The sequence below is a fragment of the Tauraco erythrolophus genome, chromosome 6, assembly GCF_009769465.1.
Source record: "Tauraco erythrolophus isolate bTauEry1 chromosome 6, bTauEry1.pri, whole genome shotgun sequence".
Lineage (NCBI taxonomy): Eukaryota > Metazoa > Chordata > Aves > Musophagiformes > Musophagidae > Tauraco > Tauraco erythrolophus.
The window spans coordinates 66,423,296-66,439,570 of record NC_141470.1 but is presented as its reverse complement, the minus strand read 5'-3'; the positions used below and the strand labels follow the sequence as shown (position 1 = coordinate 66,439,570).

Below are 16,275 nucleotides of genomic sequence, written 5' to 3'. Positions count from 1 at the left end.
TAGCTGACCTTCAGTCTGCCTTACACCACTGCCAGAAGATGAGATACTCAGCCCTGCTGGGGCAGGGAAGTGCCTCTTGGATCTTCGTACGTGTGGGATTATGATGACACAAGGAGTTCACATTCTCCAGCTCAGGCATGTAGATGAACGCCCAGTTATGCCACAAGAACAGTTGTCTCACGCTTTAGCAGCAGTTCTCAAACATGCCTTGATTCCATCTCCACAATAGCAAATACACAGATGAAAGTGGGGAGGGTGACCATGTGGGAGGAACATGAATCGAGTGCAATCCCATTACGTTTCCTTCTTAAATATTATTTCATCAACCAGACAGAAGTAACTTGACAGATACACAGCAGCACTTGCATTTGCATAACATCACGTTCTCTCCAGGCAACCTGGCCTGCCTTGCGTTTTTGTCTTTGCAGGCCTGCTGGTCTACAGAAAGGCATTTAATGGGCAACCAAGTCTTTTGTGTGCTGTTCAAGCGGTGATTTTCTCTCTTTGGCATTACTTCTGCAAGACATATGACAGCAGGTCTCCACCACTAATGTTCACATGTGGACTTCTGTATTCACGTGCACAAATCCATTTAAAAGCTGGAGCTTTGCATGTCATGGTAGGTGAATCTGAGCACTTGAAAAGTAGATTGACAGGAAGTAGATATAAATTTTGAGGTTTGTCCAGGTCTTGTTTGAGATACATGCCACCTAAGACACTTCTGAAAGGAATTACATTGGAGGTCCTGTGGCCCATCATCCGTACTCTAAACAATAGATTCCTATGTGGAAAAGAAGTGTCACTTGAAATGCGAAAGAAGATAAATGTTGAGGAGGATGGTGATTCAGACTGCTAGTGACAGGCCTTAATTCACCTTCTGGCTATTAACTGAACATCTTTCCCTAGTACAGTGTATACTCATGTTTAAATACAAATCATTGATCACTATAGCAACCCCTTTATCACATGAAGCACATTCTAGCTCTAAGATAAAAAAGCACTTTTGAACAGAAACGCTCACACCCACTCTTCAAACGGTAAGGTGAGCATCCAATGGGTTTTACCTTGTTTATCAAGATGATTTTTGGTTTAAAAGTAGGGTAAATGGCTGTGTGTGAATTGGTCTGCACGCGTTTTGATTGTTTATTTTGAATTTTTATTCTGAACGTATTAGTATCCAAACTGAACAGAAGGAACAGATGCTTCTCTTGGGAGATTTAAAAAGGGAATAAAGAGTCAATATGTAATTAATCAGGACTGTTTTTCTCAATTATCATTGCTTTAGTTGTATGAAAAGTGTTGAATTGTAGGGTATCATCTAGAAATGGAATTTCCATTCTGCAAGAAATTCTGACATGATGATTTCCCCTCCCATCAAACTGAATACAGTACTTAGTTTTTTTAATTTCCAACACAACAAAATATCCAAAAAGTCAGCAGGTTTGAATAATTGTTTGATTTTGAGAATGTCAAAAAATCCATTTTGAAAAAATTCCCACTGTATGTTCAAAGTAATATGTTAAGTTGTTTTTTTACATCAAAGTAAACAAAAAAGTTTTATTAATGCCTCAAAATTAACATTAATGGAATTTTAAAAAACCCACCTTTGTTTAGTTTTTCCCTATGTAGAGTTTTTGCAAATTAACAGTTTCCTGCAAACACTTAAATATCGAGGAAACTTCTTGTTAGAAATGTTTCAACAGTGCTGTTTGCTTACTAGGTTGTATGGGGAATATTGCACAAAATGAGGCAATTAGCATGCACTGACTTTCCAAGAAACAGTGGGATCCTTACTTTGCAGAGCAGCTGCCTACACTTGCAAGCACGGGTGAGGAGGATAATGTTTTTAAATAGAGTTGAGATCACAGAGGCAGCTGAATTCCAATGGAGGTTTTACTTCTTCCTTCTCTTTGCAGGAACACGAGGAAGTGAACAGAGTACCAGCTCATCGTGGTGCTCATGAGCCCATCTGTAAATGTGGTGATCTAGATGTCGTCTTCAACTATAAAGCCTCAAGTCAAAAGCTAGAAGTTACTATCTTGGAGGCCAGGGATATCCCAGACAAAGACCGCAGTGGTGTGAGCACCTGGCAAGTGCACACAGTCCTGATGCCTAGCAAGAAACAGAGGGGTAGGACAAGTGTTCAGAGAGGACCCATCCCCATGTTCAAGGATAAAATTACTTTCAGTAAGCTGGAGCCAGAGGAGTTAAGCAGCCACGCCATTCGTTTCCGCCTCTATGCGGTGCAGAAGATGGTTGGAGAGAAGATGATGGGAGAGCAGTTGTTCTACCTGAGCAACGTCAACCAGGAAAGGGAAGTGAAGGTGACATTGGTTTTGGAACCAAGGAGTAATTTGAGCGTAAGTTTGATGAAAGAAATACGGAGTCCTTGTTCGTGTGGTGAATGGGGACCAGCTGTACCTGGTATCTTTCATTCAGGGCTGTTAGCATGCAACTGGTGGATCTGCCCTACTGTCACTTAAATGGTTATTGGTTAGAGGAAGCACAGGGCGTGTGTTCCCTACACAAAGCTGTGCCCTATTAGCAATGGCTCAACTAGCAAGCTTACACAAAATCATGTAGATGTACTACAGCTACACAAGTCATCAAATGCTGTGCCATGTAGAGATAGTAGGTTGGTCCTGCAACCACGAAGGCTGATTACTTCTTAACTTCGACAAGGACAGTGGTTCTTGTGCGTCGTTATGTTGGTGGACCTGTACTGTTGCCAGTGCAAGAACTATCTCGTTTGGCACTACTAGCTTGTGGATCTCTGCCTTGTGCAGTTTCCATGTTACCAGAAATGCTTAGTAATGTTCCTTTTCGTGACAGATGGAAGTGGACAGGTGGGTCATGTGAGGAGGAACTGGCTGTGTAGCTTCATAATCTTACATGCACATCACAGCTGTATCCAGCTCTGGCTATGCCAATCAATTTGTGTAGATGAGGTCTGTCATGATTCATTGTCTACAAAAGCTCAGTGAGACGTCGTGCACACAAAATGAATAAAACATCATACTCTGGGTGAAGAGGGGGTAGAGAGAGCATCATGGTAGCAGGGAAAGAAAGTAAGAGAATGCATAGTACATGACCAAAAAAACCCAAACTGCAAAACACATTCCATCCAAAAATCATTGTCAAGGAGATTTACTGTGCATTTGATGTAGTGGGATGTATGCTTATCTCAGAGGCTTTGATTTACACTGGTGATAACACATTACACAGAGTTCCTCATCTTTAAAGGGGAAGTTGAGAGATGTGTTTTTGTACAAGTCATGCTCTGATTCTTCTGGTGCGCCATCATAATTCATTCTTAGTCATTGCTGTTTCTTAGGAGAGATCTTACTAAACAAGGCTGCAAGATATAAATTAAGGGAGGGTGGTGGTGAATGTTCTGATGAGACTTTCAGTGCTCTTTCCCTGCAGAGTGCAGACTCTCAGCTGAGTCTGTCAGCAATCTCTCACAGTGATAGCGCTTCTTCAACACAGTCCCTGTCGCATGGAGGGGTGCCAGAGCTGCTCGTGGGATTGTCGTACAATGCACTACGGGGCGGCTGTCAGTGGAGATGATCAAAGGCAGTCATTTCCGAAACCTCGCAATTAATAGGCCACCTGGTGAGTACTTTCACTGCTATTAAATAACACCATTGAGTCAAAATTTACATTTTATTTTCTGGCTCAAGATATTCAATTATGTCATTTCTGAGCTGGGTGTCCTTACAGAGTACCTGCTTGAAAATTAAAAGCATTATTTCAAATATATGTGCCGGTAAATTTTAGAGTGTAATTGGAGGCAATCATATGAAGACACAGCTGATGGGACAGTAATACCTGAATGTCTCTTTTATTGCATATACCTTTACAACATCTGATTATGACAAAGCGCTATTATACCCAAAGCGCAGAGTAATTCTCAGCAGATCCATAAAAAGAAAGAAGCACTTTTCAAGTGATTATACGTTGCCATGTGACGTGCAGAGGCCCTGCCTAGTGCCATTAAGCGTTTCCCAGGGCTGTACTTTGTTTAGTCCCCTTGCTGCGCTGCCGAGCGCCAGGTGACCTGGCGCTTTGGGCCCTTCGGGGATGCTGCTGCTGTGAATTTTCTGCTGCCGCCCAAGAAAATCTTCTGCAGAAAGAAGATTTGAAGGATGTTCTTCTGAGTCACAACAGTTGAGTTCCCTTCCTCCAGTACCTAAAGGAAAAAATGGAAGTTGCCTTACAGTAGGCTTAGTTAGTGCTTGAGCTGTAGTTGGTCCTTGAGAAGGATAGTGGATGGACAGTGCTGATGTCCATGGAATGGATGGGGTCATGCAGTCATAACACATGGTGTTCCCTGCTTTGCTGCTGAGGTGCCTCGTTCAGGGGTTGAATGGCAGTGCTGTATTCATCTCCTATTGTTCTTTTGCTTCCTGTATGAAACCAGCAACAAATGGCAATGTGAAATATAACATTTTTTTGTTTGTGGGTGTGTTTGCTTTTTGTCATGTGGTCGCCTGCCCGTCAAGGTAGTAACCTTTGACAGTTCCTTGCATTCACTGGATTTGACACAGTATCTCCAGCTTGCAAGATGCTAAGGTTGCTTTTGCAAGATGCTGTGCTCTTTGGCCCAGAGCTAGCAAATATTTGTGCAATACTTCAGTATATGGATGTGAAAACTAAACTATACTTCAGTATATTACAGAAATAATCTGTGTCATCCGTCAGTCCCTCGAGAATTAAGGGCAAGTCTACGCTACAGTAAAACACATGACCCCAGTCCTTGTAGCCCTAACTAGTCTTGTGTTAGCCGTGGCAACATAGGTCTCCATGGGAGTTACTTAAAGACATGTTCTTGTTTGCATGTACATGTTTTATTAAAAGATTTCAAGCTGGGACCTTTTTAGTAATTTAAAGCAAAGGTAGGCTAAGACAAGAGTCTTACCACATGCTCTAGCAAGCAAGCTTGCCTGTGTTTATATATGCTGCAGTGTAGATACATCCTAAAGCTTTATTCTCAGAAATGAAATTAAAGTAGTCCCAGTATAGGTCCAAGTTAATTTGCTGCATTTTTTTCTGACAAGTTTTCATGTATCTACCTGTGGTATTGCTGCCTGAAGATGTGGATTATGCAGCACTTCTGTTCTTAAATGAGGCCCTGCATAAGTTTTCGTGTATCTGACTGTGTCAGGCATCTGTAATGCCGGCTCTTTTCCCATAAATGAAAAGTGTTAGAATCATAGAATGGTTAGGGTTGGAAGGGACCTCAAAGATCATCTAGTTCCAACCCCCCTGCCATGCGCAGGGAAATCCTCCACTACGCCATGTTGCCCAAAACTGGGGCACTGCATAGAACTCAAATAATTACCTTCCAGCTTACTACCTGCAACATCATGACCAAATTGCTGACATTTTCTGTCATTCTTCTAACACATGTCTTTCTGAGTGCATGTTGTATAGCTCTGTGTGTTGCAGTAAGCTGAGCAACTCTGTAACTCGTCTGTGAGCACTGGGGAGCTGTGTCTGTCCTGAGTCTCTGGTGGGATGGGGTTTGGCAGATTAGCTGTGTGTGCACAGGTTAGCTTTCAGCATGGGAAGGTTTAGCTGCCTTGATTAGATGTCCCATTCAGCTTTTTTAGCTGATGGGCACACAGGAGTGCAGTAGCTTGGTTGGCAGCATCTTTAAACCTGAAGAACGTTTTGCATTTGTTGATGAGATGAGAAGAGGAGCAGGGTATGGGAAAAGGAGATGTTCTTTGAGGAACCTTTCATTTTGAATTCTGCCTGAATTTTCCATTTCTGTGTTTGTAGGGCTTTGGATAAACCTAGTTTAATCAGTTTGATAAGCTGGATAAAGTCTTCTGTCAGCCACCCAAACTAATAATCCTGACATTGTTTCGTAATAGTTCTTTCATCTTTGCTGTTGAGGTTATCTTGAGCTGTTTCTTTGCATCCTTTCTGTATCCAGATCAACTTTAGCATGACAAACCAGTGTCTCTCAGCGTTAGATCAGATTTTAGGAGAAACACCGAAATTCATACATAATTACAGGCAAATTCTGAACCTGTCACAATCTGCTTCTATTCCAAGTAACTTGTTGCTCCTGCGTTGTTCTTCTGCACCTATAAAGTTCCCAGTAGTGTGGTGAGAAAAGAAAAAGCCAGTGAAGCAGAAACTGAGAGAAGTTAAAAAGAAGGAAGAAACCCAGCACTTGTCTCAGATGCCGGAGTAGAATTTCACTGATAACTCCTGCAGGCACTGCAGAGGAGTGCTGTGAGGTCCGATCGTTAACCATCTGAAACACGTTACGTTGGTGGCTCAATGAGATGCTCGATAAGTCCTTCACTAGGTGACAATACAACTGTCTCCCTTCCTGGAGGGTGAGCAAATAGCCTCGTGTTTTCTCAAATACATCCTATCTGCAGTTCTGTTGTTTGAGGCTCAGAGGGAGTGATTTATTTCTTTAAAGTATCATGGGGATTTCAGATACAATAGCGCTTTGGGGACACTTCAATAACCAACCCCAAACTGCTATTCAGGGCATCTGTTTGTGGTAAGACTGAGAAGTCAATGGGCAGAATCCATCTCCATTCCCAGCCCTGCATGCACAGAAGCCTTTGCAGTACCAGTATGGGGAATGACAGGAGAGTCTTGCACGACAGCAAATTCTCCAGCTATACTTTTTGCCCACCTTGACTCTTTTCTCTGCCAGCCGTGGTCCTGCACAGGTGAGCTCAGCATCTCCTGCAGCATGTGCGATTGCACAGGGATTTCACTGCGTGCAGAAGAAGGAACCAGACTGGACCACTGGTGATCTTAGGTGTTAAAGACTGCAGAGGCTAACCAGATGGTTTTCTGGAGAAGAAAAGGAAGATTGTGCACGTCTCAGTTTTTCCTGGGCACATCTCCTTCACTTAGACCTTTAAATTGAGTCAGGTAAATATCAGTCATGGGTAATAACTGGGTTAGAAAACAGCTGGACGGCTTACAGAGACTTATCAGGTCATGTATGTGGGCTTTAAGGATAGTTTGGTCAAGGATAAGTGTCCCATTATTGTTTTGGGGAACATGCTGAGTTATAGACCTGAGTCTACAGTCCCTGATCATGCGAGTAGATCCATTATCACTCAGAGCACTTAAGAGCACTCAAGAGTATGGCTGCAGCATCGGACCATAAATTATCAGTGTGTGCCAAAAGCCTCATGCAGAAAGCATCTACAGTTTTGTCAGATGTGGACACCCTCGGTATTTTAGTGCTAATGGCTTGTGGTGTGCTGTGTACCTCATTCTCTTTGGTCCTTGTAAAAATCATTAACCTATGCTAGCATTTTGTAGCTAGCTTCATGTTTTGGTCTGTGGTATTGTATCTTCTTAGAACAAAACCCAGTGTGTTCATTTAAAGAATGTTTATTATAAAAAGAGTAACAAGAAAAGCCTACACCACTGGCAGACGTGTCTTTAAAAATTTATAACCAGTTACATACTATGTGCATGGTAGTAGTACCTTGGGATTGTAGGACCAGGAATCATTTGAACCAATCAGTGTATGGACACACAAGAGAGGGGTGGTCTCTGCCTTTGTCAGCTGCTCTGCTGGATACAGCTCCCTCTCCTCTAATCCAGCCTTTGTTCTTTCCCCTTCTGCATGTCTTTGGGGGTTACGTCTGTGTGTAACACAATTTGAGAAGGACTATTGCAAAGAGATTCCCTCACCTAAAAAAAGTCCTCCAGTCTTTTTAGGAGCTGCAGGATTAATCACACATAATAATTACATCCATACATGATCATTATTATACCAGCAGCATATTAACCTCGTTAAACAAATACAATAGCATTAATGCTGGAAAAGACAGGAGGGCGAGAACAAGCTATCAGGATTTCTATTGGGAACAGGAGAAATTCTTGAAGTAAAGACTTGTCTGAAAACAAACATCTACCTGAGCCACAGATAACAACGCTAAGAAGTACAGAACATGCTCCCATAGTAAAATGAGGATGCTTACATGGTATTTGTTGCTCTGGTATCAGAGTGCTTGAAAGCCATTAGTGGAAGGAGAGTTATTATTCCTCTTTCATTCCTGGAGAACTAAGGCACAGGTTAATTTCTTTAATTACTCCCAAGCAGACCAGGAAGCTGAATTCAAAAATTAACTTTTAACCTGCCTGTCTTGCTCTGAAGAGGGAACTTGCTTGAGCTCCTAAAGCTTTGTAATTCATGCTTCCATCTCCTCAGTAATAGGAGGGAGATCTGCACCAGGGCAAGCTGGGGCAGATTCAGTCCTCCAGAGAGCTTGGTTAGCAGAGTAGAGGTGCTGGGCAGCTGCTTGCTGCCAAGTACTTGCCAGTCGCTCACAGTAAGTTGTACAAGACCACTTCTCCTTCTGCATCTTTTTGTTGCCCATCCTTAAATATAACTTGAGTAAACTTTCAGTAAAATCAGCTGAGAAAGTTTTGTTCAAGATAGTAAAGATGAACATGTGAAATCATAAGTGTCATTGAGAAAGTGAATTAGCAACAGTTATTCATTGTCTCTGCTGATACAAAACTAAAATATCATAAAATGAAGCAAAGAGGTAGTGGGTCCCTGAAGAGGAGACAGCTCTTCACTTATGCTGTGGAGTTCCTCATTACAGAATGTCATGGATGCTAGAAGTCTACTTGAGTTCGGTACAGCACAGGACAAGTTCCTGAAGGAAGAGCTACTGAGGATGATTAAATATGAAGACACTGCCTCTGACTGACAAAGTTCTTGAATCACAAATTTCTGGAGACTGGGAAAGTATTTCCAGGCTGGGCGGAGAATGGATTGACAACAGCCCTGAGGAAAAGGACTTGAGAGTGCTGGTGGATGAGAAGCTCAACATGAGCCGACAATGTGCACTGGCAGCCCAGAAAGCCAACTGTGTCCTGGGCTGCATCAAAAGAAGTGTGGCCAGCAGGTCGAGGGAAGTGATTCTGCCCCTCTACTCTGCTCTCATGAGACCCCACCTGGAATTCTGTGTTCAGCTCTGGAGTCCCCAACACAAGAAGGACATGGAGCTACTGGAACGAGTCCAGAGGAGGGCCACGAAGATGATCCGAGGACTGGAGCACCTCTGCTATGAAGACAGGCTGAGAGAGTTGGGCTGTTCAGCCTGGAGAAGAGAAGGCTCCGGGGTGAGCTTATAGCAGCTTTCCAGTACCTAAAGGGGCCTACAGGAGAGCTGGAGAGGGGACTTTTTACAAGGGCATGTAGTGATAGGACAAGGGGCAATGCTTTAAACTGAAAGAGGGCAGATTTAGGTTAGATATAAGAAAAATTCTTTACATTGAGGGTGGTGAGGTACTGGAAACAGTTTGCCAAGGAAGTTGTGGATGCCCCATCCCTGGAAGTGTTCAAGGCCAGGTTGGATGAGGCTTTGGGCAACCTGGTATAGTGGAGGATTTCCCTGCCCATGGCAGGGGGTTTGGAACTAGATGATCTTTGAGGTCCCTCCAACCAAAACCATTCTATGATTCTATTTCGGAGAGAATCAGCATATGCCATATTTGCCATATTTTTGTAGGTGTGTGGTATTGGGTATTGTCAGGGTGGATGACTAGCTTGGTACAGCTCTTCCCACCACATGTGAGACCTAAGACTGATAAGGATCAGAAAAGCGAGTCACAGAATAATGGACTTTCAAGGAGTGATTGTGAGATTTTTGTGGAGGATGTTCCCTGAAAATTAGACATCCAGTGATAGCGTGCAGTAATCCAGTAATGTTTCAATGGTTTTTTATTTCTAAAAGATCTGTGAAAAGTATAATCGGTGTTACACTTGCTAAGTATAAATATTAAGATATTTTTGAATCAAAGGAGTGCATTTGAAGTGGAATGTGTGTGATGGCTGTCCCACTCCCATATTTATGAACAAGAAAAAAAAATAATTATTTTTTCCCTTCCCAAAACAAGCAGAAGACAAAGCCAATTGCTTCCAGCGTAGAACTCTCCTAATCCCAAATTTCAATTGGAGATGAATGTTTAGTGCAAATCTGCAGTGATACAGAGCAGTGTTTGCAGGAGATCTGATGACAGGTGGTATATAAAGCCATGCCTGTGGGCACCACTGCTGGAGGTGAGAAAAGCCAGGCTTAAGCATCCTTACATCGTGCCACTACCCTTGCTGTTGCTGAGAAGGTTGAGAAGCGTTCATGCTTCTGATATGCTCTTGGTTTAAGGTTCCCACCCCCTCTCTGAGGGCAGCAGCAGTGCATAAAGCTCAATGTATGTTGTGGGAAGTATTGAAATGCCCTTATTAGAGGATAGTCACCTTGTGCATCTGAAGAGGTGTCTGTCTGATGCTTTACCTATGTAAGCCCAGACTAAAGCTGCACCTCCTCAGGGCTGGAGAGTGCAGGAGGTGATAAGCTGGTTCCACAGCCCGATGTGTGTCCCAGGTGAAAGACCAGCACTGTGAATGGAGTGGACGTGGGTGTAGTGGCAGCAGAGCAGGATCACCAAGGAACTGAGATCGAAGGCTCTCAGGAAGCAAACTTCTTTCCAAGGAGAGACCAAGGTATTGCTTCCAGGGAGCCTCCTTCTCCAGGCCCCTCGCAGCCCATCTCCTTGCACAAAACCAAATTATTAATGTGGAAACTCCCTCCCTCAGGCCACGCAGTGTGCTCCTTTCTGCTGCATTTAAATTACAGGTGCTGCTGGTCTGTTCTCTGATGACTCACGTGGTGAAAGCTGCCCAACGGATCCAAACCTCTCCCTTGTGTGATTGTTTCCAGCCGTGGGAGAGGAGACCTGAGCAACAGAGGCCCGATGGAATAGGGGAAGGAAAGCTGTAGTAGGCAGCTCTCAGCTCTTGTATGATTATAGAGTTGGCCACAAGCTGTCTCTGGTCTAATCTAGACTTTCACAGTGTGAGTTTGCGAACAAAAGCTTGGGTCTAATTCTCCTCCCTGCTCTTTTCCCAATCCAGTTGCAGTGAGCCAGGTTCCAAGCATTCCTGCCCACTGCCGGTTTAATGGGAACGTAAAGCCATGACTGATGGAGCAGCATGTTCTGGGTCTCAAACAGACCTCGTGTTGCGCTGTGCTGTACAGAGCAGCACAGAGCTCAGCTCTAGGGCTGCTTTGCCACGCGATGCTGCCGTTTGTTATGTAGGCTCGGAGTGTGGACACGCCAGCTGCAGGAAATTAAGCTCTAGGCACAAGGCTTTATTTTACTGCGGGTGTTATTAGTCTGGATTGGCAGCATGCTGACATGGTTCTACTGCTTTTGGAATGAGCTAGCTCGCCGGGAGCGCGGGTGGGAAAGTCCGTACAGCAGTGTGTGGTACCCTGCAGTCCACAGACCCCAGGAGTCAGGAGTCCTTGGTTGTTTATTTCCTTTCTAAATACAAATTCAAGTAGGGAGTTAGCTGCTTTTGTGTTGCAGTGGTTTTGTTCACTGGTCAGCTTTATTAATAATGGTGGAGCTTAGGGTAAATGAAAGCAGAATGCACACTATGGTCCCCTGCTCCAAAAACGGGAAATGTATACATTATAGTTGATTATTCCCCTGAGTCGTCATTATTGGTTAGTTCCCTTAGAAGGATGATGACAGAAATGGGTCATTAGAAGAAACGCGGATAAACTGATTGCCTTTGCAGATGAGCTCTCAAGAGGTGTTTTATGGTTGGGGCAGTGTTGATGGAGACAGAGTCTGCACAAGGAGGAGTTTGGGCCACAACCTCTGGAGTAAGGTTATGCAACACCAGCCCAAAATGTTTCTGGCTTCTTGCAGCATTCCTTGATTTAGTGCTTTTCACTCTGGTATTAAAAGCAGAAGTGTTGGTATTTTATGTATACGTGAAGATTGTTCAGTCCACTTACACGGGAGATGAAAGATGAGTTTATGGTAAAAATGATCTGTAGCAAGAACTTCGGTTCCGAAGTCTGTATGAAGAGGAGAGCCTGGTAGATGCGGTGCTAAAATTGGTCTCAACAAAATTAGACTTTGTTCCTGGTTCTTCAGACTTTTGTGTTATCGTGGGCAAACTGCACTCTCAGACACGCCCAGATATTAAGAGGTCTCACTCTTCATCATGTCAGTGAGAGAGGTGCCTAAATAGAAGGTGAGCACTTAGGCATTTTAAAGAATGTAAGCCTTAATTTCTCTTCCCCTTTCATGCTTGACAGAGGTGGCATGAAAGTAAATACCTGAAGAGCATAAAGTGCTGAGATACCACAGTAATGAGGCCATTACGGAATCTGAGCATGTAATTAGAATGGAAAATGTTTGCCTTCATAATGAATAGATGCTCTCACACATACATTCCTCAGTAAATTTTCAAGTTCATCCTTGTTGTAGTTCAACTAATTTCGCCACATATCCAGGGATGGATTTTCTATGGCAAAGCCAACCGAGGCAGAGAGCTTTCCATCTCAGAGATCCAGACTGGACTAGGAACTAGAAGCATTTCCTAATGAGACACTTTAAAAAGTTGCTGCAAGGAGTGCAATGCATTAAAAGCAAACCACAATCTTAAAATGTAGTAGTGAAGCAGAATAACAGTTCAGCCTCATACATACCAACTCTGCAAAGCAAATTTCAGATGCTAAATATATTATCCACACCTACTCTTTTATTTCTGTTCAGGCAAGCTTGATTCTTTTGGCTGGTAAAATACACCCAGTGGAATAAATTTAAGAAAAATTAGCAGCCTTTTTAGTTGTCACTTGCCAGGGTTTTGTGCCTGTGTTTACATGGGATGAACAGGGCTCCTGGTATTAGCTTCTGCCCTGAGCATAGTCTCCTTCCAGCCTGCATAGAATCATAGAATGGTTCGGGTTGGAAGGGACCTCAAAGATCATCTAGTTCAACCCCCTGCCATGGGCATGGGACACCCTCCACTACACCAGGTTGCTCAACACCTCATCCAACCTGGCCTTGAACACCTCCAGGGATGGGGCAAATGTTCTTACCTGATCCAAATGATACCTGCAGAATCCGCACTGACTGTACTGTATAGACAGGGCCTTGGTGTGGAAAGTATGCGGCAGATCTGATATGTATCTGGAAAATTAACTGGGACATCCAGAAACAGCATCCTATGAGGTGTTTTCACTCTGGCACTGCTTAGTCGTTTAAAACCTAATCATCTGTAATGGTAGCATTGTCTACTAGATCTTTGCTGAATTATGTCGTATGCTGCTTTGATGGTATTGACTATAAATTGGTTGTCTCTGTGGGGGACTGCGTAAACATATGTACCTGTGGTTAGGTGTGATGAATCACACCTGACTGTCAATCTTGGCAGCAGTCAGCAGGAGGATGATAGCGAGGTTCCTGAGAGGAAAATCTAGGACCTCAGTCCTCTCCTCGTCTTCTCAGAAAACCAGGTACAGGCATGTGTGGGTGACCTTTCCCTGAAGGCAGCCCTGGGAAGATAAGCTAAAAAAGTACTTCATGGGTCGGATGGGATAGCAGTGAAGGTGTTCATAGCTGTTGGCTGTGGTACTGCTGCTCTGCGCAACCCATCCCCTATCCCAGCAGAGCCGAGGGGAAACCCTCAAGGAGCCAAGAGGTCCACAGCTCTGCCCTTGCTGACAATTCCCAGCCCTACTATGATCCCAATCAAATGCCCTACCTTGAGCAAAACAGTTCTCAGAGGGTAGTGGGGAAAGTGATATGACACCAGGGACCTATCTAGAGAAAAATGGAGGTATTGGGCCAGGAGCAAATAGAGAGGGCCTCAACTCCAGTAATTCCTGGGTCTCAGCACTCACCTCTCTTGGTGTCAGCAGAATTGAGCCCCTTCAGCTTTCTGCCTGTAAATGACAGAGAAACAGTTTGGAAAATGCACTGAAATTATGTAGAAAACTGTAAGATTTCATTTTGAAAGCAAGAAAAATTTTAAAATTTGAGCAGGGAATTGTGCAAATTAGCTGCTTGTTTGTATTTAAAAATCAGGCTGGCGGAGATTTTTCTCTATTTTGAAATTGCCTCCTCACAAAATAAAGGGTGAACACATTAAAAAATTCATAAAATCTGTACTCCCTACTTACATTTCTTTCCAGGGAGTTCCCCGTAGCCTCAGCCCAGCAGCCAAGGACTTCCACATGAGGAATGCTTCAGTGCACGCTATGGTTTGTCAGTGCAAAGCAAAGTGACATCTCTGCAAGTACCGCAAGAGATTGGGTCTCGTAGTTACATTATGTGGTTTCACATTTGAGTCAAGCTAGAAGAGAGAGTCCTCTCTTGGGCTTTGTGTTTCTGGTGGGTCTCACATTGTTACAGAATTCAGTCGCTCAGCACCACCAACATTCAATATTACTGTGGTAATTAGTCCACCTCGTGACGAAAAGGTTCTTTCCTTCCCAAATCCAATCAGGAAACTATTTCGTGTCAGAGCTCTGCTTTTCTGTCTAACGAGTCAGTCTTTGTAGGCAACATCTCCTTCATCTCCAGTGTTACGCTGGGAGCCAAACTGGCTCCCCCAGCTAATGGTTGGACTGAACTTTCCCCGCAGTAACCCGATAGCTGTACAGCTGTGCAGGCTCACAATTTGCTCCTCGATTGTCAGACTCCTGACAGCTTTTTCAGTGGAACAGTTTGAGAGGAGCAGAGAGCCTTGCTTTGGAGACACAGAAGTGTTTTCACACCTGAAGTGTAATTTCACACCTTGTGTTGCTCAGTAGATAAGTGCGTAAAATAGCACATCAAACGGGAACAGAAGAGGATAGACATGCTGGAGACAAGAGACGGAGGCTTGTTATTTATTTCCTATCTTCAGCACACTCTGAAATAATACTCACTTGCAGAAACCCAGGCACAGATTATAAAGGGGTTAGGAGGGGACTTTTCTAGCCAAGTGATCTGTTACCGTCACGTGCAGAGCAAGGTGGAAACTTACACTGAGCTGGGTCTGTGGAGCATTGGGACCACAGAGCTCTTGCCTGAGACCGCAGTATTAGTGACCACTTGACAGCAGTGAACTAATTAGTACAGGAGTCAGCAAGAGTTTAAGGGTGCATTTACCTTTGGACCATCCCTTTCCTGTATCTACTAGGCATTTTACTCCTTGTATTGACTTAAATAGTGAATAAAATAGGCCTTGAGGCCACTAAAAAGTAAGATGGGAATCTGGAAAATGCCTTAAAACTATCACGTGAGATTAAATCATTTCACTGTGTGTGCAGGTTTCCTTTCTCTCTTTTTCAGGACCCTTTTAATTTGCTATTTCAAATAATAGGTTGTAGAGGCATTCTTCCAAAAGAAAGTGGTGGAGAGGCAAGTGTAGCCAAGGGAAGATCTAGTAAGACATCTCCAAACGAAGCTTGGTTGTGAGGGAGAGGAAGGGAAAGTGCGGACACACCATAGGACGTAGAGAATCCACAGAGATGCTCATAGTTTCTGTTAGTCTCAGACAGGCTCACTAGGCTTGCGAACCAGATTTCCTGCTCTTTCCAAGAGACTAGGGCTGAAACTCGTATCAGTTTCCTTCCTTTCTTCTCCCCAGCTGAATATGAGGAAATCCAAGAGGTGCTTTTACCTGCTGCTTCTCATCCTATGGATTTTACTAAGGAGAGCAGTCCAGACCTCATCTGTTATTCACTGCAGACAAAGCTGCTCTACCTGGAGGTTTTTGTGGTGTTTTTTGATCACTTGGGGCTTTAATTTAGTCTGTCACCTGTGCCAAACATATTCTTTTCTCTTTTTCGTGCTAGACACCTATGGAAAGCTCTACCTGCTCAACTCGGTGGGCCAGGAGATGTCTCGCTGCAAGACCTCCATCCGTCGAGGACAGCCCAACCCTGTCTACAAGGAAACTTTCATCTTCCAGGTCGCCCTCTTCCAGCTCTCTGATGTCACGCTGATGATCTCCATATACAACAGACGCAGCATGAAGCGCAAAGAGATGATCGGCTGGATTTCTATGGGTCAGAATAGCAGCGGAGAGGAAGAGCAAAGTCATTGGCAAGAAATGAAGGAGTCGAAGGGGACGCAGATCTGCAGGTGGCACACGCTACTGGAGTCCTAGTGGTTACCAGGGCAGCCCACGGGTCTCCTGGGACTATAGGCTGTCTTCCCTTGTTCTATCAGCAGAAACAGCTGTCCCATGGCAAGCACCGTGCTCTGACAGATCATGTACACTTTAACCTGACTTTTCAGTGTCAGCGGTCATGGATGTTAAAGGTGGCAAGGCCTGGGAAGCAAGTTGAGTTCTTGTCTTTCCAGGTTGTCTTGCATTTTCTACATCCACAATTAACCCTAGGGAAAAGCAATGGGAAGACCTACAAAATCCTCTCCTTGGTCATTGTCTCGCTCATTTTGTCATAGGCTTAA

General features: G+C 43.9%; 1 protein-coding gene across 1 annotated transcript in view; it reads left to right on the top strand.

The window, feature by feature from the left end:
* Window positions 1–15,970, top strand: part of SYT16 (synaptotagmin 16) — a 104,793-nt gene extending 88,823 nt beyond the window's left edge. The window contains 4 exon segments of the mRNA XM_086613318.1: window positions 1,917–2,360; window positions 3,427–3,538; window positions 3,541–3,615; window positions 15,657–15,970. Coding sequence (XP_086469444.1) covers window positions 1,917–2,360; window positions 3,427–3,538; window positions 3,541–3,615; window positions 15,657–15,970 — 945 coding nt within the window.
* The last annotated feature ends 305 nt before the right edge of the window (window positions 15,971–16,275 follow it).